This window comes from Gopherus flavomarginatus, chromosome 4 (assembly GCF_025201925.1).
Source record: "Gopherus flavomarginatus isolate rGopFla2 chromosome 4, rGopFla2.mat.asm, whole genome shotgun sequence".
In the NCBI taxonomy this organism is placed as follows: domain Eukaryota; kingdom Metazoa; phylum Chordata; order Testudines; family Testudinidae; genus Gopherus; species Gopherus flavomarginatus.
Genome location: NC_066620.1, coordinates 208,599,650 through 208,624,380, shown reverse-complemented (window position 1 = coordinate 208,624,380; position 24,731 = coordinate 208,599,650). Strand labels below are relative to the sequence as shown.

The window sequence follows — 24,731 nt, the reverse complement described above, 5'->3', positions numbered from 1 at the left end:
TCAGATCCTTGGCTGGCCTAAATCAGCATAGCTCCATTAACTTCAGTGGAGCAGAGTTGATCTATACCAGCTGAGCATCTGGCCTCCTCTATGTTCAGGCTTACCTTCAGCTGATGGGAACTACAGACGAGTCTAGCCCCAAATCTCGGAACTGAACACACCAAAACTTTGGGGAAGTCTGGATTCAGTTCTGAGTTTCACAAGTCAGGCTCCTCCCTAGATACAGCCCAGCATGACCTGGTAAACTTGCATGGTCCTCCTAGAGCGGTGGGAGGGAAAACCACAATGCTTGTGAGGGAAAAATCATTAGTCAGCTCCTCAGCTGGGTCTAAGCTCATGTAAAGTGGCCCAGTTTGGCTGATTATGCCAGTTTACATCAGCGGAAAATCTAGCTGCAGTTTTTGTGCAGCCAGAAAAAAGGTGATTTGGGTGGTGGGAGTAAGAAACCCCTCTCACGTCATTTTCACAGAAAAAATGAAACATCATCGTCTCCCCAGAAAGCATCCCCTCTCCCCTCCCCCACACCACATTTGAGCAAAATTTCCATATACAGTTTCCAAAATTCTCTATACCTCCCATATACCCAAAACTCCCTCCCAGTTCCCATTGGCCAGCCACCGTCCTCTCTTCAGTCAGCCCCCTCCTCAGAGGTCCTTTCTTCTGCAATGTCCACGAGAAGTGAGTCAATAAGAAGTCATCATCGTAAGTCATTACAAAAAATACTTTGCAGGGCCATCTCGACATGTGCCTGCCCGAACGGAACAACCCTGTCAGCGTGTTTCTATAGACCTGCAGATGATGACGTGAAGAGGCGGATGGGTAAATAATGATGAGAATCGGGCACTCAGTATTGCAATACGGATAGTTTGGAAATCATAGAATCATAGAATATCAGGGTTGGAAGGGACCTCAGGAGGTCATCTAGTCCAACCCCCTGCCCAAAGTAGGACCAATCCCCAATTAAAGCATCCCAGCCAGAGCTTTGTCAAGCCTGACTTTAAAAACCTCTAAGGAAGGAGATTCCACCACCTCCCTAGGTAACCCATTCCAGTGCTTCACCACCCTTCTAGTGAAATAGTTTTTCCCAATATCCAATCTAAACCTCCCCCACTGCAACTTGAGACCATTACTCCTTGTTCTGTTATCTGCTACCACTGAGAACAGTCTAGATCCAGCCTCTTTGGAACCCCCCTTCAGGTAGTTGAAGGCTGCTATCAAATCCCCTCTCACTCTTCTCTTCTGCAGACTAAGCTGGCAAGCTGGGTCCATTCAAACAAAATGAGTTTTAGTACGCGCAGTTCGACATGTAGGAACAAAGAACACTGGGCTAAGCCTCCAGAACGGAGGACAGTATCGTGGAAAGTGCTGACTGTGAAAAGGAGTTAGGGGTCATAGTGGACAAACAACTGAGCATGAACTGACAGTGCAATGCTGTGGCAAAGAGGGATCCTGGCATGTATAAGCAGAGGAATAGCGAGTAGAGCTGATTTTTTTTGGTTTGCTGGCGGTGCCAGGAAAAAAAATTTTTTTGGTTTGGCACAACATGAAACTGAATTTTTTTGGAATTTTCAGCGCATCAGAAAAGTAAACAAACATTTCCTTTTGGATCAACAGAAACGTGGCAGTGCCTTGAAATGAAACTTTCACTGAACTTCTGTGCAGCTTTTTTTTAAATATAAGTAAAGAAAATGACGGGCTAGTTTCAAGCAACTAGAAGGGGAGGAGGTGCCATGGTTGTCTCCTTTTTCAGGCCAGGGTCCTGTGGTTAGGGCACTGATCTGGCACGTGGGGTACCTGAACCCAGGGTTCCCTCTCGAGGGCTGTGGAGTGCCCTAACAACAAGCGATAGCTAGACTTGGCAGAATTCCAGTTTTATTCTTTCCTAATTTCGATGGATGTTGATGTTTATTTTTAAGCATTTTTTCTGCTTTGATCTATTTAAATTTTCACAGTCGTAAGAAATTAGGGGTGGTCAGACAATGGTGGGGTGTCAGACCATCATTATTCACTGATAATAGATACTGAGGTTCAAAAAGTTGCAGCTTTATAGCCATGAAAACACAAATTGTCAACATCACACGTCAACATCTACAAAGTCAACGTCCTTTGGTCCATCTGTAATAAAAGTCCTCAAGGAGCATTTTCCTAATTTTGCCAATCTGCACATTTGGATGATCGACTGGAAATGCTTCTGCATCTGTTGGGGATGTGTGTGATAAGATCAATGTTTACCGACATTGACTGATAAAAATCTCATCCTTCCAAGCCTCGCTATTGGGTATCCGGGTGTGGGTCTCTTTCAATTTCTCCTATTGACACTGTTTCACTTTGTATAAAATACGCAAATAGTCACCGGGCCAGAGATGTGAGAGTTCCAAGTCCAACGGTTATTTAATTATTTATGGGACAAGGTAACTAGGTGAAACTTAATGGCCTGTGATACGCAAGAGGTCACATTGGATGATCTAATTGTCTCTTCTGACCTTAAATTCTGCTTATCATCTTCCTACACCCCTACCCACTCCCTCCATATTGCATGGAGTCTGCAGTTGAATTGTCGGCCCATCACAGCAGGCCAGGAGGTTGCAACCTTTTCTTTCCAACACAGACCTCATTGCTATGATTCATGCCTGTGTCACTACCAAAGATGGTTGCCACGTGCTCTGCTTCGGGCTACGTCCCTACATCCATTTGGAAGCTGAAGTTGGGGCAGAATGAGACAGCCTGCTTGCTAAATGGGATCTCTTGCCATGAGCTGGGTGCTTCATGACTGCGCTGCCTGCCTGCAGGACTCCAGGTGGAGTTTAAGGGGTTGGTACCAAGTACCAATCCTTAAAGCCCTAAATAACATGGGCCTCTCTCTTTTAGAGTTCTCCTCATACATGAGACCAGCAGAGGCACCCAAGCTGGAGTTCTCCTGGTTATAAGAGAGGGAGCTGCAGGCGATCATTCTCTGTGAGGGCGTTGGAACTCCCTCCTGCCTGTCCTGAAATAGCCTCAGTCTAGCTTGTTGGGTTTCTTGGGGGGAGGTGTTCCCTGAGGAGCAAGATTTATTCTTATTAATATGACAGCTGCCCCAGAAGCCACAACCAAGATCAGGGCCCAATTATGCTCTGCCATGTACAGACATCAGAAGCAGCACTTCCTACTCTAAACAGACCAAGCATGGGAGGCAAGACAGAGACGTTTCCAAACTTGTCCAAGATCACCCAGGGACTGTTAGGCAGAGGACCCAGCGCTCCTGACGCTAACATGAGTGGTCTTGCTACTAGACCATGCTGCATTCATGGCTGCTGTTCTCTAGCACCCCATGTTCTCGCAGTCTTCTAGCAGTGGGAGCTCTTAAAATATTTCTGCTCACTTGAGAGGTTTTTGCCGGTTCCACTGGCTTTCTCATTTTAAGTATAGAGAGCTTGTCTCAAAACAGAAGAAAGTTTTTGAGTGGACTCTCGACTCATTTCCCAGACCTACTGAGAGGACTTGGGTTGATACTAGACTATTTATACCTCTCAGCTGTATCTGGTCACAGCCACTCCGTCCTACCTAAGCAGTGGAGAATAAGTTCTGAACAAGCAACTTCCCTTTTCACAGGAGTAGGAAGTGAAGCTGTGGTGAGAGCAAAGAACTCAGGTACTTTATCTGGCTATGGAGGAGACCCCCCACTCCGGGTGAATCTTGTCTGTGTTCAAGTGAGGCACCTTTTGTTGGTTTATCCTGAAACTGCATCCCCGGCTTCAGCTAAGTGGAACCGATAAAATGAAAGTTCAGGAGGGAGAAGTTCAGCAAATGCCTACCCTCAGGGCTTCCTCATTTAGCTGTCTCCTGGGCATGCAAACATAATGGTGTAAATGTTTAACCGTGAGGGCAGTTAACCACTGGGACAATTTACCATGGGTCGTGGTGGAGTCTCCTCTGTTGGCATCCTGTGGCCTGTGCTATACAGGAGCTCAGACTAGATTAGTGCAAGGGTCCCTTCTGGCCATGGGATCTATGAAACACAGGGCTTGAGCCTGCAAGTGGCTTTGCTTAGGGAAACCCACCCTACACTGGGGTCAATGAGACTCCATGCAGCCCCCAGGCATCCACCCACGCGTGCTCAGTTGCAGGAACAGGGCCATACCCTCTCTGAGTGTTAGTAAAAGTAGCACACGTGTGGGGCGATTAACCAACCTAAGCCCCATCCTGCAACTGCAACCAGAGAGCAGACTTTTGTGCCCATGCAGAGCCCCATTGACTTCAGCGGGTTTCCCCACGGGAAGAGGTCCACCTACGCAGGGCTTGTTGCAGAATCAATGCCTCAGTGACTTGCATAGATTGAATTTTCATGAAGGGCCTGATGAAAACTGACACCTCCTTCCTTTTATACTGTCTCATAATCCAGGAACCAGAGTCCCTCAGTTAAAAAGAAACAGTTCTTTATGCAGCCTTGTAGCGGGGTGGTTACCCGCTCCTGCCCTTCAGGGCTTAAAACAGCCCAGGAGAGGACTGTGGCTGAGGCAAGAAGCCTGGGCTGATTAGGGAGGGTAGGCTCAACTGGGGCCATGCCTCAACCAGGCCCAACTGGCTCCTATAAAAGGCTGTGAGCCAGCGGCCCACTCTCTCTCTGTGTTCAGAAGGAGAAGAGCCTGGCTTCAGGAAGCTAGAGATAGGGCACCTGAGTGGAGCAGGGCTGGGGAAAGGCAGAGGAGCTGGGGAGCTCCAGCCTGGAAAGCCCCAGGCTGTGGCCTAGCATGAGGCCAGCAGGTACTGGGGGTTGCAGAGGGCAGCCCAGGGGTAGGCCAAGGCAGAAGGTCCAAACCCAACCTTACCAGTGATGAGTAGGCTGATACTGCAGTCTGCCCCAGAGCATAAGGGCTAGACAATGACTGGCAGTAGCCTTATACTGAGGCAAGGTGGGGATAGAGGGTGGGGGTTCCCTGGGGAGGGGAGACTCAAAGAGAAAGGGGTTACTGCTGGGTGGCAGCACCCCAAATAAAGGGGCACCAGGTCCTGGGAGGGACACGGGGACCAAGAGACAGGTGGATCACCGGCCTGCAGAGGGCACTCCAGAGGCTGGAAATCAAGCTAATTCCCTGAGAGACCAGCAGGAAGCGCCGGGGGTGAGTCTGCGCACCTCCACAAGCCTATAGGCAAAGTCCCAGCAGGTTTTATTAAATAATCAACACAACTACCTCTTACAGGATTCTTTTCATCAGTGCACCTCAAAGTGGTAAATTTCATTGTCAAATTTAACAGAAGGGTAAACTGAGGCACAGAGAGAGGAAAATGACTTATCCCAGGTCACCTAGTTGACCAATGGCAAAGCCAGGAATAGAACAGAAGTCTTATGAGCACCATTCTCGTGTGTTAGCCCCTAGGATACACTGCCTCCCCAAATACTGTAGCTGAATTAATTTATGGTCAATTAGAGCTGGGTTGAAATTTTTGGAACCAATTTTCATTGAAAATGGCCTTGTGGCAGGGCTGGGGTATAAACCCCTTAGATGCTCTGCCAAAGGGATAGCTTCTCCCCAGCTTCCCCATAGAAGGGCCAAGTGCAGGGGCCCAGACACTCAGCAAAGAGCTCAGCCACAGGCTTTAGCAATGGCAGGCTCAGAGGAATCAGCTGAGTTGAGTGGAGCCAGCTGTGCTGGGGGCTGGGAGGAGATATAAGCCCAGGCTCATTAGGGGGAAAAAGGCGAGCCATGGAAAGATAGAGGGACTGCAGCTCTGTCACTAATGGCTGCAGAAAGCCTCAGGGGCCAGTAGACCCAGAGAAGAGTCAGAGTGGGGATTGGTGTTGTGTGAATCGGGACTTGTATTAAGCACTATAAATAAAAAGACACTGATGAACCACCTGAAGGAGGTGTTGGACCCTTACTTTGACCAGACCGTGCACAGGGACGAGAGGGCAGTAACCTGTGCAGGCCCTGTGACAGGCCTTTTTTATCAAAAAGTGCAAATTATTGCAAAACCAATGGGGTAAAAATCTGTCTGGGGATTGGTCCTGCTTTGAGCAGGGGTTTGGACTAGATGACTGCCTGAGGTGCCTTCCAACCCTAGTATTCTATGAGTCTATGATCTAATTTTTTGTTCCCCAAATGTTTTGTTTTTCAACTTTTTTCTATGGAAAGTTTTGACGAAAAATATTAGCCCGTTTATTTTACTTCCAAATATATTTTCATTGAGTTGTTTGTGGGTTTTCATGTAATGGAAACGCAGTTACTCAACTCTCCATGACAAAGAGGAAGAGTATCTAAAATAGGTATAATAAGCGTCAGATGCTCTTTAAAAAAGGTGCAACCACTAATCTGGAGTCTCCATTGACTTCACTGAACCTTTGAGCTTAGTAAGGCCTTCAAGGGTTGGATCAATGGTCAGAGCAGCAGGAAGGGAGCCAGCATTGTCTGCTCTGCAAATCCACCCTCCATGGCTGCTCTCAGGGGACAAAGAGGGAGGGTAGAGGGTGGAGCACAGCTGTCTTTAACCCCCATCGATTCACCCCTTCCCTCAAGCTGCAGAATCCCTCTGCACCAAGCCCAGCCACTAGGGCTTGGTGCATGATTTTGCCAAGGTCTTTAATCCTGGATAATTGGGCACTTGGTTTTTATTAACCCAGCAGACAGAAAAATCTGAGAAGGGGCAACAGTGTTCAAAGCTGCCTCTCAAACCACTTCTCTCCCCTCCTGCTGGATGTGCACAGAAGAGTGGGGCTGCAGGAAAGGCGTTCTCGGCATTCACGTCCTTCCCCAGGTTTGAGATAACTCAGGCCTTCAGGGCAGCTGTCAGGCCCAGCTATTTGCTTAGCCGTTGGGGGCGCAGGGGGCAAGGTGGTTTGGTTGGGGGAAGATGGAGCATATACAGCACCTGTCAGGGAATGGTGGCTGGGTGGGTCTGGTTGTGTTGTCGGAGTTGTTGTTTGGGACTGATGCTGTTGCACAGGATTTATCAAAGCTCTTAGGGCCCAGGATGGGGGATTTCTGCTCACACAAAAGGATCAGAACCTTCACTGATGTAAACTAGTATAGCTCCATGGATGGTGATTTACGCCAGCTGAGAATCTGGCCCCAAGTGGCTGGCAGGACATGGCTCTTTGCCAGCTTTGAACTTCTGGGTTCTCTCAAACCAGTCCTTTTATTGCCACTCTGGGAAGGTGGCAAACGGCATCTTCAATCCCCTGTCTCCTTATGCCCGGTAGGCACTTTTCACTCCTCTGAGCTGTTAGATCCTGCTGTGTCTTTGTTCGCCTTGTCTGTGAGCCCTTTGGGATTGGCGAGGTGGTGTCATTCACTCGGGGGTAAATTGTGGCTGTCCCCTGAGTGGACGTGCCAGGATGGATGGTTACTCCTCCCCATCCCAACACCACCGTAAAAGAAACAGCCAGAATTCAGACTCACTGCACCCGTGAGCCAGCCGCTACACCTAGGAGTCATCCTTGTCCAAAAAGGATGTGGCCAGACAAAAGGGGGAGTGGCCAAGGCACTGAACCACATAGCCCACCTGCTGGCTTGCAAAGACAGACATGGACAAGAGTACACACTGTTGATTACCTTAAGCAATGCAAATACTGCCTCCTGGGGCATTCTGCTTGTATCTCCCTCCTTGCTGGGGCACTTTGCCCACTCCCCCACCTCCCAGCCGTGTAGAGCTGGGCAAATGCGCAATCTAGCCCTTTGTTTGGAAAGCACGGAGTAAATTCCCAGTACAGAATAAATTGCTGATGTTAATTAGTAATAAATAGATGATAAAAATTAAAACCTACATCCCTGGAGGCACAATCTAGGGTAAATAAAGCTCCAAGGACCAGCTGAGTTTGCCTGTGAAAAGCCTCTTACTGCTCAGCAAAGTAGCTGGCAGGATTCAGCTGGTTGCTGTTCTCTGTGAAATCAGCAATTTTTTCTGCAGACAGGGGTTTTGATCAGCAAATAACCATGCCGGCATCATATGGAGATTTTCTACTTCTGGAGAGAGAGAGAGAGAGAGTTTATTTTTCCCCTCCCTTCTCATAAAGCGTTTGCATCTGCTCAGACTGGAGCCCCTAACCCCCCAAACACTGTGTGGTCTATCATCCCAGCTGGCTTCTTGCTAGAAGGCACCACCTTTTGGAGCAGGCTTTAATGAACCAGTGAATCTGTTTTTTTTCCGGCTGAATTCACCTGCTGGAGCAAGAAAGTTGAAAGACTCCGAGAGACAGGTGATTCCGAACCAGCCTTTGTTTGGATGGAAGTAACAAGCTGGCCTGATATGGTTTGAGAGATCCCAAATTAATCCATATCGTAGTTACTCCATTCATGTACCTGGAGCACAGGTTAAGGTGGCTTTGAAGCATTGTTTTTCTCCCTAGGTTATGGATCCATGCAGGAGCCTATCCGGCCCCACGTGTAAATCAGAGAAGCCTCTGGGCTGCTCTGACTGATGCTCTGCTTCTAACCCTCATGTGGTATGTTCAGCCACATCTCTGATCTGCCTCAGAGTTGGGAACAGGGGTACCCTCCAGATTCTCAGAGGAGATCAATTCTACCCTCTGGGGATATATCTACAGAGTCAAGCCAAAGATCCCCCCACATTCAATGGCTCACTGGGCTGACGCAGTTAAGGCACATCAGTTTTATATGGTTCACAAGGGAGCGATGGTGCTCAACGGTGCACAAGGGAATGATGTGGTCAGCATCATGTCTGCCTGCCCTTGACTGCCTGAACCCAGTACCCATTCTGCCGCTGAGGGAACCAGAGCCAGCCTTTCAGTGTGAGATTGTGCAAGACTCAAATCCACGCCCTTTAGGATTGTGATCAAGCACCTCAGTGACTCAGCCACTGAGAGGCATGTAGCTGTGCTGTAATGTAAACCCAGGTGTGAGAGACCTGTGCTTGTGGACTCAGGGTTTCCAAGCCTATACACTGCACTGCAAAGCTGGGTTTACAATTGCTGGATCTGCATCTCACAGACGTGTTAGTGCATCTGTACTGCACCACACAGACCTTCTGACTCAGGTCTGCAGTTTGACATGGATCCACACACTGCAAAATGGCAGGGCTTGGACCCGAGTCACAGCAGGAGTCAGGATGTGACCCACCCACCTCACAGGCAGAGGATCCAGATCCTGAGAGCTCGCTGACCCGCGTCAGACTGATTTGTGTGTGGATGAAAGGGGGGGCTTGGGCCCAAAGCTGAGTCAGAGCCCGGGCTTAATATGAACCCTTGCACTGCCAAAATGACATAAAGGGGCCTACATGAAACTGCAAATCAGGCCCAATATCTTTATATGGCAAAGGGGAGACTAGATAGGACCAGAGCGTCGCTAATAGGATAGGACCAGTTCCCAAGCTGACTAACATGTAGGTTCACATCTGCAGCACACGCTAGCTGGGGCCCCACCCTGCTCCTTTGCAAAGGACCAAGCAGTGTTGCTTGTAGGAGGCAGGTGTCTGCTCTGGGCTATCCTGCACCAGCAGGACAGCGCTGCTCTATTTGCCCCACACCCAGCCTGGCTCCTACCAGTCAAGGCAGCGATTGGCTTGAGGAGCCGCCATTAAAGGTGAAGAACCGGCAGCTTTTTGGCGACAACCAGCAGAGCTGGAGCCCTGGTTAGAACTAATTCCCCGTTCCCAAACACCCTAAGGGCTCCTGTAAAACCAGGGATGGATTTCCCCAGGCTACCCCCCAGAGCATTTGCTGGCCAATATTGCAGCATTAGGAAAGCAAAGCAGATGCCAATGCCTGTGAGATGGGAAAGTTTAAATTAGGCCCTGACCACATCAGCCACTGCATCCTGCTACAGGAAGATAGTCACGCACTCCACCTTCTCTGCCTGAGCTAGACCTTGTATCTGATGGGGACTGTTTATAGTACACTATGGTTGTGTTATCTTACATCTCTTTCTTGCCCTTAACCTAGGTAACTAATCATTTAGCGACTCAAAAAACCAGCAAGGGGATGGAAGCCAGTTACGTTATATGCGAATATCTGTAAATAAGTAGGGCTTTCTTTTTCAGAGGCAGAAGATAAAGAATATAGGACAGGATTCCCCAGTATGCTGCAGCTACTCTGTACAGCTCTAGTGATGTAATTCATCCCTGGTTTAATGAGCTGGTTTTTCAGCTGCTCTATGTTGTCCTACTCGTGCAAAAGAACTGGAGAGGACCAGTGCATCTGGCCCATAAAATGCAACCACGCCGACAACTCTGCAAACAACAAAAGAGACTCTGGAGTGTTTAATGCGGCGGGGGTCTGATTTGCCACAGCACAATTTCACAAGAGTGAGGTAGACAGGTGAGCTGAGATGTCTGCTTTTTGGCTAAACTCTGTTTTATTTAGGGTGACCAGACAGCAAGTGTGAAAAATCAGGACAGGGGGTTGGGGACAATAGGAGCCTATATATGAAAAAGACTCAAAAATCAGGATTGTCCCTATAAAATCGGGACATCTGGTCACCCTAGTTTTATTGTTACCTTGTGATCCCAAGAAACCTCCCTTTGTCTGTTTCATCCACATGTTTTGTCCTGGCTGGCACCTGGACTGTAAGCTCTGAGGGGTGAGGATTGTCTCCGGTGTCATTGGTCTGTACAATGTCTAGTGCAAGGGGGCCCAATCCAAAGCACAATTGGAACAGAAATAGTATAATTGAATCCTAGGGTCTGGTTGCACAATGCACTGGTGAGTGTGTGTTACAAGTCCCCTCTGGGCCAATCCATGAGGATATATGTTGGTGCAGCCTCCAGAGACAAAGTTTGCCTCTTCAGCTCAAACCACTTACTCTTTTAGCCCCATTTTGGTCCCCAGGGTGTTGGTCCAGAGAGAGGCTGTCCCAGTTGCTTTGTGCTGCTCTGGAAGCTCCAAGCAGCTGGAGTGGATTCGTGAATCTAGCACACAGAAATCAGAGTTGGAGAAGACCTATTTGGTTGACCTTCCTGTCCACCTTCATGGTTCTGTTGAAGGCTGAGCTTGCTCACATTGAAGTCAATGTCAAAAACTTCAGTGACCTTCAGTGGGAGCAGTAGAGTGTTTGTTCCTCTACAGCAGTGGTTTTCAACCCTTTTTCATTTGTAGCCCTTAAAAAATTTTGAACAGAGGTGCACATCCCTTGGGAAATCTTAGACAATCTGCAGACCTCCAGGGGTCTGCAGACCACAGGTTGAAAACCACTGTTCTATGGTAATGACAACCTTACACAGACCTCAGACACATAGTATGTGTCTCCAGTTTCCATAGAATATTAGGTTTGGAAGGGATCTCAGGAGATCATCTAGTCCAATTCTCTGCTCAAAGCAGGACCAACACCAACTAAATCAACCCAGCCAGAGTTTTGTCAAGCCTTAAAAACATCTAAGGAGGGAGATTCCACCCCTTCCTAGGTAACCCATTCCAGTGTTTCACCACTCCCCTAAGAAAATAGTGTTTCCTAATATCCAGCCTAGACCTCTCACACTGCAACTTGAGACCATTGCTCCTTGTTCTGTCATCTGCCACCACTGAGAACAGTCGAGCTCCATCCTCTTTGGAACCCCCCCTTCAGGTAGTTGAAGGCTGCTATCAAATCCCCCCTCACTCTTCTCTTCTGCAGACTAAGTAACCCCAGTTCCCTCAGCCTCTCCTCATAAGTCATGTGCCCCTGCCCCCTAATCATTTTCATTGCCCTCCGCTGGACTATCTCCAATTTGTCCACATCCCTTCTGTAGTGGAGGGACCAAAACTGGACATAAAACTCCAGGTGTGGCCTAACCAGTGCCGAACAGAGGGGAATAATCACTTCTCTCGATCTGCTGGCTATGCTCCTACAGCCCAATATGCCATTGGCCTTCTTGGCAACAAGGACACACCTGCTGACTCAGTTTCCAGTCTCATTTTAAAGACATCATACGATTCATGTGATTTAGCCACATCCTTTCAACTTCCCACTTGATGTTCTTGTACCAAAACACCAGCCTTACTGAAAATCACGTGCTGACAAACAAGAAGGTGCAAAAGTCAATGCAGACAGTCTCACGAGCAATGGTCACTGGGGTGAATGGGGGTTACAGGAACATGCCACGAAGGGTGGGCAGATCAGCATGTTCCTAGTTGAGTGGTGGAGCTGCCCGAGACTGACCCATTGCACAAAACTTTTTGGGGGCAAAAAATGCAGCTTTCTCAACACCGAAACATATTGTGAATTGGTATCAGTTTTGCCAAATGGTTTCAGTCCAAAAAAAAAAACTAACAAAATTTTCAGAAAGTTAAAACATTTTGATTTTTCTTTTTGAAATAAGATTTCTTTTAAAAAATACCTTTCTTTTTATTTTTAAACTATCAAAAATGTTTTAAATGCTAAGAACTGATACAAAATTTGAACTTTGTGTGACCCACAACTTTTTTTTTAATTTTTGTTTTACCAAAAATTTCCTTTTTATTTTTTGAAATTGCCAGTGAGCTGAAAAATCCATTGTTTGCCTAGCTCTCCTTGTGAGAAGGAGATTAGGTTTCTTTAGTGTGGAAGTCATTGCCTGGATTTGAAGTCCAAGGCCAGCTCCATCTTATAATAATGGAGATCCAGAAACGCAACGGGGTGAACCCCATAGTCCTGATTCAGTTGAATCAATGGGAGCTTTACCTGAATAAAAACTGAGTAAGGACAAGAGTGGGGTTTTCAAAAGGGTCTAAGCAGAGTTAGGTTCTAGTTCTCATTGATGGCTAGTGAAAATTGAGTATACCAAAGTCCCTTGCACTTTGGAAACTCTCACCCTTAAGGACTTGGTCCCCAAATGGTTTGCGGGCTTTAACTAGATACAAAAGTGCTTTGTTTTCATTCTTGTCCTCATCAAGCTTGCTGTGTGATACATGTATCTACAATGAAGGTTGGATCGGTGTGGCTTCATTGACCTTTATTTACCCTGTCTCCCCCCGATGTTTTTCTAAAAGAACGGCTCTAGGAAATATTTTAGGGAAGTTCTTCGGTGTGTGTTATACTGGAAGCCAGACCAGCTGATCAGAATGGTCCCTCTTAGCCATGGAATCTAGAATCAATGTGATCTGGCCGTGAGTATTTAGCCACCACATAAGCCATATCATTGTAGACACCATTTTACATCAGCGCAGCAAGATCAGTGCATGCAGCTCACACCAGGGTAAGGTAAACTGATGTCAATCATGTCTACACCTATGGGGCTTTGCACTGGTGCCTGAATGCCCACCAGCAATGAGGCTTAAATGTCTGTCATCTGGAAGAGGTATTTGACGGCTAACTTAAATAGTCTTTTGTATCTCTAGAAGTAAACAGAGGCTTTGCTGTGCGCAGAATTACACTGCGTTGAGCTTCTCAAGATGAGCCTGTCCTTCTGACCTCACTCTACCTACATGTGCTGTGAAATGGGTCTCAAAAGCTGCCGGGTGAATGATACTTTTTGCAGCAAGAATGGTGCAGATATTTCACTTCATTTGGGCTGGAAATGAGGTGGGATTCAAGGGCAAAAATCTGCACTGGTCAATGCACCAAGAGGTATATGGTCTTTCAGAGGGCCGCCATCCTTTTGGGTGTGTCTACCCTGCGACTAAAAAGCCCAAGGGAGCAAGTCTCAGAGCTCGGCTCAGCTGACTTGGACTCACGGGGTGCAGGCAGCAGAGCTATAAAATAACAATATTGATGTTAGGGCTAGGCTGGAGCCTGGGCTCTGAGCCCCAGGAACCTGTGTCAGCTACCTTAGCCAGCTGCCATGGGTCTCTTTTTGCAGAGTAGACGTATTCTCTGTTACTCTTTGAAGCACATGGCATATTTTGGAGGTGCTGTACAAATAATCAGTGTGTCTGTAGCCTTTGTGTGTTTTCTGACATACAGTATGAGCCTGATCCTTGGGGTGTATTAAAATCTGCGTTAAAATTGTAGGCTGTCACTTTAAATTTCAGGGGGGGTTGGCTGGGGGCGGGGGTCTAGGGGAAGTGTGTTATCTGCGTCCCACCTAGAAGCACCAGTCAGCCAGCAGAGAGCCAGCCTAGTGTAAGGCCGGGTGAGTTGCGCCTCTCTGTTTTGGGGAGTAACCTGCTTTTTCTCTCTGTTTTGGGGGTTTTGTGTGTTCTGAATTTTGAAAAAATAAAGTCACGCTACATTGCAACCTTCCAGAAAGAATATTTATGTTTCTATCTAACAGCTCTGTGTGTATGCCATGAACGTAACAATCCCATGCAGTGCTGATTTCCCTCAACTCCCATGGACCCAAGTGGGTAGAGCGGGTCAAAAAACCTATTATTTTCCCTGTGAGCAATTTCAGACAAAATGTTTTGGCTCAAAACTCTTTGATGCCAAATTTTGATTCTTTTGCAAAAAGCTTCCAAACTAAATGAAAGTTTTGATTTCAGATTGCAATTTGTGTTTCATTTTTGGTTCCGAACACCAAAACCAGTTTGATTTCCAAAAATGTATTTTTTACTGTTTTTTAACTTATTTACTTTCTGGAATGGGGTGGGGTATGGGGAAATAAGCCAAAAAGGGAAAGAAAGTAGGGAAAGACATTTATTTGATATTATGGTGGTGACAGAGTAACATTTGCAGTTAATTAATTAACTGACAACTCAAGCGGTTAACACAAAACAAATTAGCTAGATTAAAAAAGTGTTGCAAGTACTTAATTGGCTGATTGAATGTTAATCAATTAACCAATAAATTATTTTACCACCAATCAATTAACAGTTTAATTGATTGCTTAGTTGCTTAATTAATTGTGACTATTTTTTAATCTAGTTCATTTGTTTTGCGTTAACTGATAACTCAAGCAGTTAAGTAATGAACTGCAATTAATTAACTGCACTGCTAAACAATAATGGAATACCAATTTAAATTTATTATAAATATTTTTGGATGTTTTTCTACATTTTCAAATATGTTGATTTCAGTTACAACCCAGAATACAAAGTGCACAGTGCTCACTTTATATTACAACAGGGCAATGTGAACACCGGTTCTCACTTTCAGGTGACATTCAACATTATCTCCTGCAAATGTAAACAAACTTGTTTGTCTTAGCGATTGGCCGAAGAAGAAGTAGGACTGAGTGGACTTGTAGGCTCGAAGTTTTACATTCTTTTGTTTTTTGAGTGCAGTTGTGTAAAAAAAAATTTACATTTGTAAGTTGCACTTTCATGATAAACGGATTGAACTACAGTACTTGTATGAGGTGAATTGAAAAATACTATTTCTTCTGTTTATCTTTTTTACAGTGCAAATATTTGTAATACAAAATAATAATATAAAGTGAGCACTGTACACTTTGTATTCTGTATTGTAATTGAAATCAATATGTTTGAAAATTTAGAACATCCAAAAATATTTATAATACATTTCAGTTGGTATTCTTTTATTAACAGTGTGATTAAAACTGCAATTAATTGTTATTTTTTTAATCTCTTGATTAAAGTATGGGAAAGTGGGTCTCCCCTGCCATTTCTCTCATTTTTAAAAAAAAAAAAATCCAGCTTTTTCAAGTGGGAAAAGGTAAATAAGAGGGCTGTCAATTAATCGCAGTTAACTCATGCCATTAGCTCAAAACAAATTAATTCAATTCAAAATATTAATTGCAATTAATCAGTTTTAATTGCACTTTTAATAATAGAATATCAATTTAAATGTATTATAAATATTTTGCTGTTTTTCTACAACCCTAATAAATAAATCAGAATATTCCCTCCACACACACTTTTTCTCATCTTTTTACCTCCTTCCCCTCTTTTTCAGAAGAAAATAAAGGAGAGAGTAGGGGGGAGGCTAAAAAAATTGAGAAGGGAGCATTTTCCACCTGTTTTGATACAAAACTTCTCAAACCTCTCGTCAAATGTTTTTTTTCCCCAAAATTAAAAAACTCAATTTCTTCAAAAACAATTTTTTGTTAAAAAAAAATTCAACTCTATTGGTTGAACAAAACACTTTATTTTTGTTGGGGGGAAAAAAAAAAGCAAAGACATTTTGACCATCTTTGGAGGCTCAGCACCTCACAGGAGGCCTGGCAGACTCTCTCTTATCTATCTATCTGAGGGTTTTGCACAACAGTTATCTGCATGTAGGACTGGCATATCCGCAAATCAAGAGTATAAATAGAGAGTTTCCAGAATGTATGAATCAGGTCAGAAAGGGGCTAATGTATATTGTAAATGCCTACAGCTCTGGTCTTCTTACATTTCTTAAAAAAATAGGGCGGAATGATGAGCGGTGGAAATTATTCGCAATTATTTCACAAATTCCAATTCCCATCTAGGCAGAGCCACATTTGTTGACTTTTTCTGTGTAGTTTTGCAAGAACCATTTCTAAATGTGAAACCTTCCTACGCCATCAGACGAACCAGGCGCCACCATCTCTGTTTATCCTAGGGCGCTCTTTGCAGGTCCTCTTGTGTTGTTAAGACCCATAAACTTTCCGTCTCGGAGTAGTGTTCAGTGCAGCCTTTTCTGTTTGAGGAGGAACTTATATTTGTGCAAATGCACCTGGTTGTCTGCAATTCCACTTACTCTTGTCTGGATATCCTCCATGTTGAGTGGAAGGATGGTCTAGTGGTTAGGGCACTAAGCAAGGACATGGAGACCTGGGTTTAATTCTGTCCTTTGCCACAGACTTTGTGTGTGATGTTGGACGAGTCACTTAGTCTTTCTGTGTCTCAGTTTCCCCATTTGTAAAATGGGGTTAATAACACTTGCTGTACCTCACAAAGGTGTTTTGAGGAGAAATACATTAAAAGATAGTGAGGTACTCAGATGCCACAGGGGTGGAAGCCATAGCTAGATACACACTTAGAATGAGGCTGACAGTAGCTAGACAATGCAGAAGGAAAGTGAATGGTTTTAAGTAGGGTGACCAGATAGCAACTGTGAAAAAAACGGGACGGGGGTGAGGGGTAATAGGTGCCTATATAAGAAAAAGTCCCCCAAAACAGGACTGTCCTTTTAAAAATGGGACATCTGGTCACCCTAGTTTTAAGCCAAGCAGCTTGTCTATGATCCAATCAAGGATCAGCAGCAATGCCTCAGTGGCTTAGTGGACCAGTAACATGACTTGAAGAGCAAATTCTGAATATCCAATACTCAAATGCCCACATGTGGCAAGTAGTTCAACACACAGGCTGAAATATAGTTGCACAAAGTGTTAAAGAACTTCAGATAATGAGCAAATTCATTAGAGTCATGATCTGTTCATGGACAATTCACAAGTGGAAAGAATGGGGCAAGATCAGTAAATAGATCACATTTGCTCCTAATAATCACCTAGTTCTGCTAAGCAGGGACAGGCCCTGTCAAATACTTGGATGAGAGGCTGCCAAGGAAAGCCCAAGCTGCTGAAGGAAGTGGAGTAGGTGTCTGAGTAAGTGAGGCTTTCTCTTCTGAGACAGTGGCGTTAGAGGGCTTTGTACTGCCACATAGATCATCCAAAAACTCAGGTCCTGACTACCTGAGTGCGTTGAAAAATTCCAAGTCACATTTTGCAAGAGCAGGGCATTTTGCCAAAGGGGGGAAGCTGGAAGCTCTGCCCCATCAGGCAAATTCTGTCTTTTACATTTGGTGTACCTGAAACTCCCCTTCTTGCTGGAAGCCTGTATGCTGTGGCCTCCCCTTCCTGCTCTCAGTTGCCACCAGATTCCACCTCAGAGATGGCTGCATATCAATGGTGTAGTGATTTCTATATATACACAGCTAGACTGTGCCACTCTAGTGCAAATTGGTGAGCCATTCCTCACAGCAGGCCCTGTGAAGTCAATGGGAATTCGGTGCCGCCAGCTCTCGAGAGTTCATTGCAAGTAACGCCAATGGTGCCATTCTCTGAGAGTGCTGGGAGAAGCTCCCACCCTCTCAAGCATTTCAGCTCCGCTCAAGGAAACCCCCCTCTGATTGCCTGCCTTCAGCTTACCTGCCTCCTGGGGGAAAGCAGCCAATCATGGATGCAGCAGGAGGTAGGCAGAACTCTCCCCACTCCCCGTGGGAGCCTAATGGGCTTTTTGGTAGGGGTGGGGGATTAGCCGGTACCATTCCCATGGGGTAGACAGGGAAGGGAAGCCAAATTAGCCCAGCAGTGCAGGGTGGCTCTGCTCCCCCATTTTCTCCTGTGGTGAATGGGTCAGTCTGCTCTCTGTTCCTCTCCTCCTATCCCTTCAACACCAGACCTGAGAATGGGGGGGAAGGAGGATTTGGTGCAGCGGCTCCCCTAGGCCTGGGAGACTGGGGTGAAGAACCCTTGAAGCAGGGATGTGCTGAGGAGCAAGGGGCAGCGGTGGGCAGTATTGATGTGGGCCCGGGGATGCATAATTACAGCTGGGATGGGCAGATGTGGGGTTGGGTGGGCACAGAAGTCATTAGACTTTTGGAGGTGAGGGGAAACTGGTAGCGCAGCAGTCAGCATGTTAGGTAAATCTGTGTGATTTGCTCTCAGCTGGGTCCTGCCACCAGAGCTCCTGGAGCAGGGCCCAAATCATCCATTTCAGGAGAATGGGCAGCATGGTATGTCTCACAGGTGCTGGGTGGTGAGGGGAGCTCAAAGAGAGACCAAAACCACAGGAGATGGCTTTTTGATACACATGATGTTTGAGTCAGTCTAGTGACTTGTTGGGGTCTGGCACATGCCATTTGAACTTTGGAAGTTGGCAATTCTGGGGTGATTCATGGATAGGGTGACCAGATGTCCCAATTTTATAGGGACAGTCCCGATTTTTGGGTCTTTTTCTTATATAGGCTCCTGTTACTCCCTCGCCCCCATCCCGATTTTTCACACTTACTTTCTGGTCACCCTATTCATGGAAAATGTGCTGCTCAGCTGGAGTCAGGATATCAGAATCTGTCCTAAAACTGGTGAAGCCCTTTGGGAACCATGTGTATAAAAAGGACTGCCTAGGTCAGCTTCTGATATCCTCACTCACGGAGAGCATAATTTACTCTTCACGTGTCTCAGCATCTGACCCCAGAAGTACAAGTCAATGACCATCATGTAACTAGAAACACTGCCCACTGTCTGTGCACCCTGGATTTCCATAGGTTATTGAGCTCCTTTTCCAATATCACACGGAGGAGCTTTCCTCTTCTCGTTAATCAGGTGACTTGTCTCTTTTACCCTCTTCCTGTTGTTTCCATTGAAGAGCTGAGTGGCAGTTGCCAATGGGGAAATCAAAATCGGCTTATAATTTACAGATGTTTTACCCTGCTTAGTGTAACCCATGGGGAGCGTGCGTTCCTGGTTCCTCTCTGTACCAATCCACAGAGGCTATGAGAAGTTATAGCTTCCAGCTAGGGAGCTTTATCTCAAGGGGCATCTCATGCTATTAGCTGGTCAATCTCTGGTGTGTCATCCAAGAGGTTAGTCATCACATCAGCGTCATATGTGGGTATAATGCTCCACAGTGGAAATAGAGATGGATTCCTTGAGTGAAAGATCTTACAACCTAGGAGCCTGGTGCTGTCACGCTGAGTGTGTGGGACTTGACAAGCTGCCCTGAGTTACAGGCAGCAGTAGCTGCCCTGCCATTGAAGCAGACTCTCAGAGTCAGAGTTCATTTCCTGGCTTGTCCCCCTGGATCCAGGGTAAAGATTCAGTCTGCTACTGATTTAGACAAGGAGCAGAATAATTCCTCTTCCATGCAGGCTCAGCAAGGGGGGAATGAGCAAAGTCAGGGCAGCCCCTGCTTCCCACTCCTGTTCACCCACACCTATCAGAGGGGGATCAGCAGTACTATGGAAGCTACTCTCCCACCCCTGTCAGGGTGCATAGCCCATGCAGGGTTGTAAAGGCATCTACGCTCCCTTATTCTCCTGCCTCAGCCTGTAGAGCAAGAGATGATTTTGCAAAACTAAAAAATTAGAGCCAGTTGAAAAATGCCAATTTTTGCTGGCTTTCTCCCCCCCACCCCCCCCAAAAATATATATATATATAGGGAAGGGTAGGTGTTTAAAAACCTGTCACTGACAAATCTTTGGGGTATCTGAAAACTGAAAAGTGAACAATTTATTTCTCAGTAGAAACATTTGGGTTTCCTAAACCTGATGTCTTTTCTCCTGTCATTGGCAAAGCAGAACATTTCCCGACCGAAGCAAAGAAGTAGGTTGTGGTCAGAAAGCCAGTTTTTGACACAAACATTTCAACCATCTCTATTCAAAACTTCTGCTACCTTCCAAATGCTTGGACCCAGAGTTCCCGTATACGCTCGGGGCATTGGAAAGCCAGGATGTTAGCCTCAGAGATGCACGCCCAGTGCCCTGCTCTGCCACAGATTTAGAATCATAGATTATTAGGGCTGGAAGGGACCTCATCTTGTCCCAACTCCTTGCTCAAAGCAGGACCAATCCCCAACTAAATCCCCAAATGGCCCCCTCAAGGATTGAACTCACATCCCTGGCTTTAGCAGGCCAACGCTCAAACCACTGAGACTTCCTGTGTGACCTTAGACAAGTCACTTATCTGTCAGATGCAGAGAACAGTGCTTCTGAATCCTGCAGGCCTGTTGTGAGGCACTCAGGTATTACAATAATGGGGGGCTTTTAAGTACCTCTCACTCATCCCTACCATTTGTCCTTACCTTAGTTTGGGACCTGCTAACACCACCCTTGCTTGTACTGAATAGCACCTTACTCCGTGAATCGCCCCCCGTCACGTGCTCATTTGTGTTCTCTCTCACAGGATGGGACTGTATGGGAGCAAACGCCACCAGTCCACACCACAAAAGCAATGTGAGGCTGCGAATAGGCAAAAACCTCAGATATTCTCCAGGAAGAAACCTCCTCCACCCCCGCCCCCAGTAAGTAAGCAGCTTGTGACTTCCTTTCTGCGTCCTGTGGTAGCGTAGCCGCAGCGGCTCAGGTAGTTCTGAAATCCGTAGGGCAGCACTTGTGTATGCCAGCGGTAACTCGAGCCCTTTTGTTCCCTTCAACTCGGGCCACCATCTCTGTAAAGGTGAGGGAGGATGGTCCAGTGGCTAGAGTGCTGCACGGGGCCTTGCGGGACTTTGATGCTATTTCTGGCTGAGCCTCAGACTTCCTTAGGTTTGATAAGTTGCTGCCTCTACTCTGTGCCTCAGATCCTATCTGTAAAATAGAGTTAATGCTCCCCTCCCTCATAAGGGTGGAGTGAGGATAAAGCCTCTTCATGACTGTGAGGTGCTCAGAAGCCCTGGAAGCATCTACCTGGGTAGATTCTGTAGACCAGTGGTCATTACTCGGTCAGTCGAGATTGACTGGTCGATCCCAGAGAATCTCCCAGTCGATTGCGATCTCCGGCGGTGCAGAGGGACTGCCCCCGAACCTCCCATTGGCTGGGAATGGGGATCTGTGGCCAATGGGAGCTGCGGGGCGGTGCCTGAAGAGAGGGGCAGCATGCAGAGCAACATGCCCCCCGCTTCCCACCCCCAGGGGCTGCAGGGCCATGTTGCCCCCTTCTGGGAGCGGCATGGGGTTGGAGCAGGCAGGTAGCCTGCCTTAGCCTCACTGCGCTGCCGACCGGGAGCCGCCCAAGGTAAGTTCTGCCTGGTGGGAGGCTGGCACCCCAGCCCTGAGCCCCCTCCCAGAGCCTGCACCCTGTGCCCCCTCCTGCACCCCAGCCTCCGCCCCAGCCCTGACCCCTCTCCCAGAGCCAGCACCCCGAATCCCCTCCTGCACCCCAACCCCCTGCTCCAGGCTCAGCCCAGAGCCTTCTCCCACACCGTGAACCCCTTGGCCCTAGCCCAGAGCCCTCACTCACTCACTCCCTCCTGAACCCCACCCCCTACCCCAGCCCGGTGAAAGTGAGTGAGGGTGTGGGAGAGAGGAGAGGATGGAGTGAGCAGGGCGGGGCCTCGGGGAAGGAGTGGCACAGATCCTGCTTCCCCTTAAATTCAAAAAGTGATCTGGGGCATAAAAAGGTTGAAGACCACTGCTGTAGACATGAGAGGGGTTGAGACCAGATGGATGGCTGGCACGATCATTTGCTGACACTGTGCATGGTATCGAAGTGGAGAATGGACTGGATCTGGGAAGAATACAGCTAGCTAGGTGAATAACCACCCAGGCTTTGCTGTTTTCTGTTGCCTCGCTGAGAAAACCTGGAGAGATTCTAAATGGCATAATTTTACAACATGGAAAACTGAGGTGCAGAAGGATTAAACCCCTAAAACTTGGGGATTAAATGTAGGCATCTAAAGTTAAATCTGTGTATTTAGGTGTAAATAATTAACCCTGATATTCCTGAGCAACCAACATTCTATGAGCTGGAGACAATTATGGCAGATTCCTGGTTTTCTGCCTGAAGTAATACTGATTTGTAAATTCCTTCAGGGGGTTCATTGATTGCATCATGCATCATTTAACAGAGATCTTGCAACAATGAACTGCATTACATAGTATGGCAACGTTTGAAATCTAGTTAACTCCACTATAATCATCCAAATCAATTGACCAGTGAGTTTTTAAGGACATGCACAAGCAAGCTCTGAATGCATCATAGTAAAATATGCTAACACCATGAAAATACATGAAGAACCTGTTCCTAAGCACATTTAAAGCAATTAAAAAACTCCTATTGAATTCAATGACTTTAGGCCTTGAGTGACTTTTGTGTCACAAAGCAGGTCCTTCCCCTAGTAACAAATGGACTTTTTTTGTTTCTCCCAAAGTTCAGACAACATATTAGTACCTCGCCTCTAAACCAACCATCACAGCAAGGTAAGATTTTTACATTTAACCACTTCACTGTTTCCTTCTCCTCCTCTGGGGTTTCTGCAAGACAATGTGTTGTGACTGGGTGAACCAGTTCTAATATCATCAATTCATTTGTGTGGGAGGGGTTTTTTTAGTTTTCATGCAGATGCACTGTTAGCTCCTTATTAGTACATCTAGGCCTGGTCTACATCTAAAATTTAGACCGCCTTAGCTGCGTGGCTCAGGGGTGTGAAAGTAGACGAGTTGTTAGAAGGATTTGATGTAAGTATTGGTAGTCATCCATTTCTCTCTCTGGTCAACAACCATAAGGGAAAAAACGTTCTCTGTTAATTGGCCAAGTGGAGCAAGGTCTACACACAGGGGATTGAATCAGGAACCTCCAAAACTAAAATTAGGAGTTGGTAGAACTTGATCTAAAGAACTAATCTGTGTTCTCTCTGGCTATAACAGACTCATATCCTCTGTGGACAGAGCAGTGAGTAGGCAATTTAACGTACATTCAGTAGTGAGTTACATGCACACGCACACAAATTTCACTAAATCAGTTTAGTTAAATTGATGCTGGCCCTTCTGAAACTGGTTGAAGAGTGCTGTATATTGAGTGCTTACGTTTAATAAGGAATAAACTAAATCATCCTTAGGCATTCTTCAACCAATGTTAGGGTGTCCACACAAAAGTGTTGCATTGATAGAATTAAATTGGCACGTTTTGTGGGTGAGCAAAGCCTGAGACTCAGAAGAGCTGTGCTCATTTCCTGGATCTACTCCAGACATTCTAGGTAACCCCAAGCAGCCATTTCATATCTCTGTGCCTCAGTTCCTCATCTGAAAAATGGGCTAACAATTCTTCTTTTATGCCATCCTTTGCCTGTCCTGTCTATGTAGATCGTAAACTCGTAATGCAGAAGACTGTGTCTTATTCTCATTATTTTATATTCCGACTGTGGTAGCACCTAGCAGTCTTGTACAAACATAGCAAGAAAAAATTCCTGGCCTGGAAAGCTCACAACGTACAGTGCCTAGCACATTGGGGCCCCAATTTAGGTTGGGGAGGGTCTCATGAGTGCTCATAGTTTACTGTCCCAGGATGTTTTTTGTCAATTTAAAGGGAAAATGTTACAATTAATATTAAGGATTATGGTGCTATTATATCAGAATCTGTTCCATGACAAGGTTGCCTGCAAAAGCAGAGGACTGGAGTGGATGGCCCAGGTTGTCTCTCTCAATTCTATGTCCTATGAGCTCTGGACCTACCACTGTTACATATTAAGTAACAATTATTCAGAAACTGAGGGTTATGCTATTTTTATTTCCCGTTTGTGCAAAAATTTTAGCCAATAAAAATAATGCAAAAATGCAGGACTATCCATAGAAACCCAAACAAATAAGCATCAAATTCTTCCTACCCTAATTGCTATTAACAAAAGAACTTCAAGGTATGGAACTAAGCGTCTGCCCAGACAAGGAGCCAGACATTTAAATGATTAAACTAAAATTTATTAAAATCTCTTAACCTGGGCTGGTTGAAAATTGGAATTTCCATCCCCGTGGGAAATTCCGATATTTTGCTTTATGTTTTTGGATGAAAAGTCGAAACGTCAAAACTTTTTCCAGATCGGAACATTGCTAAAAATATCAGTTCAGAAATGTTGAAATGTTTTGTTTCAGGCTGGTTCAACTTTAATTGGTGTTCCCAAGAACTCCTGTGGAGCCTCATGGGAGCTGTGATTTGACTGCCTCGGGAGTCTAGGTGTTTTCCCGTGGAAAGATTTTGCAGAAATTGCATTTTCCAGAACGGAAAAAGCAACATTTTGACAGAAAATTCCCAACCAGCTTTATTCTCAAGTCTTCAAAATCAGTCTGGAAATCTCAAATGCAGGCTTTTGAGGGGATTTGTCATCTGCTGTTTGCAGTCTAGCCAGAAACGCAATGAGAGCAGCTTCCCTCAGAACTGGAGCTTTCACTTCTGCTTCTGGCTAGAAGGCAGAAGTACAAAGGTGCTCAGTGAAAATGAAAAATACTTCAATGATATATTACAGGAACTTTTTCCATTCCATCTCAAAACACACACCCATGCACTCACATGCGCGCACGCGCACATACACACACACATACACAAAACCAAAAAGG

General features: G+C 46.0%; 1 protein-coding gene across 4 annotated transcripts in view; it reads left to right on the top strand.

Annotated features, from left to right (window-relative positions):
- Positions 1-24,731, top strand: part of BLK (BLK proto-oncogene, Src family tyrosine kinase) — a 69,464-nt gene that overhangs the window by 5,928 nt on the left and 38,805 nt on the right. For 2 of the 4 annotated variants that reach the window (XM_050948846.1, XM_050948843.1), the window contains exons 2-3: positions 20,590-20,707; positions 22,556-22,604. In XM_050948846.1, coding sequence (XP_050804803.1) covers positions 20,591-20,707; positions 22,556-22,604 — 166 coding nt within the window. In that variant the 5' untranslated portion in view covers position 20,590. Of the gene's footprint in view, positions 1-9,920; positions 10,250-13,920; positions 13,957-20,589; positions 20,708-22,555; positions 22,605-24,731 lie in introns of those variants that run through there. The other 2 variants (XM_050948844.1, XM_050948845.1) reach the window with 2 other exon arrangements.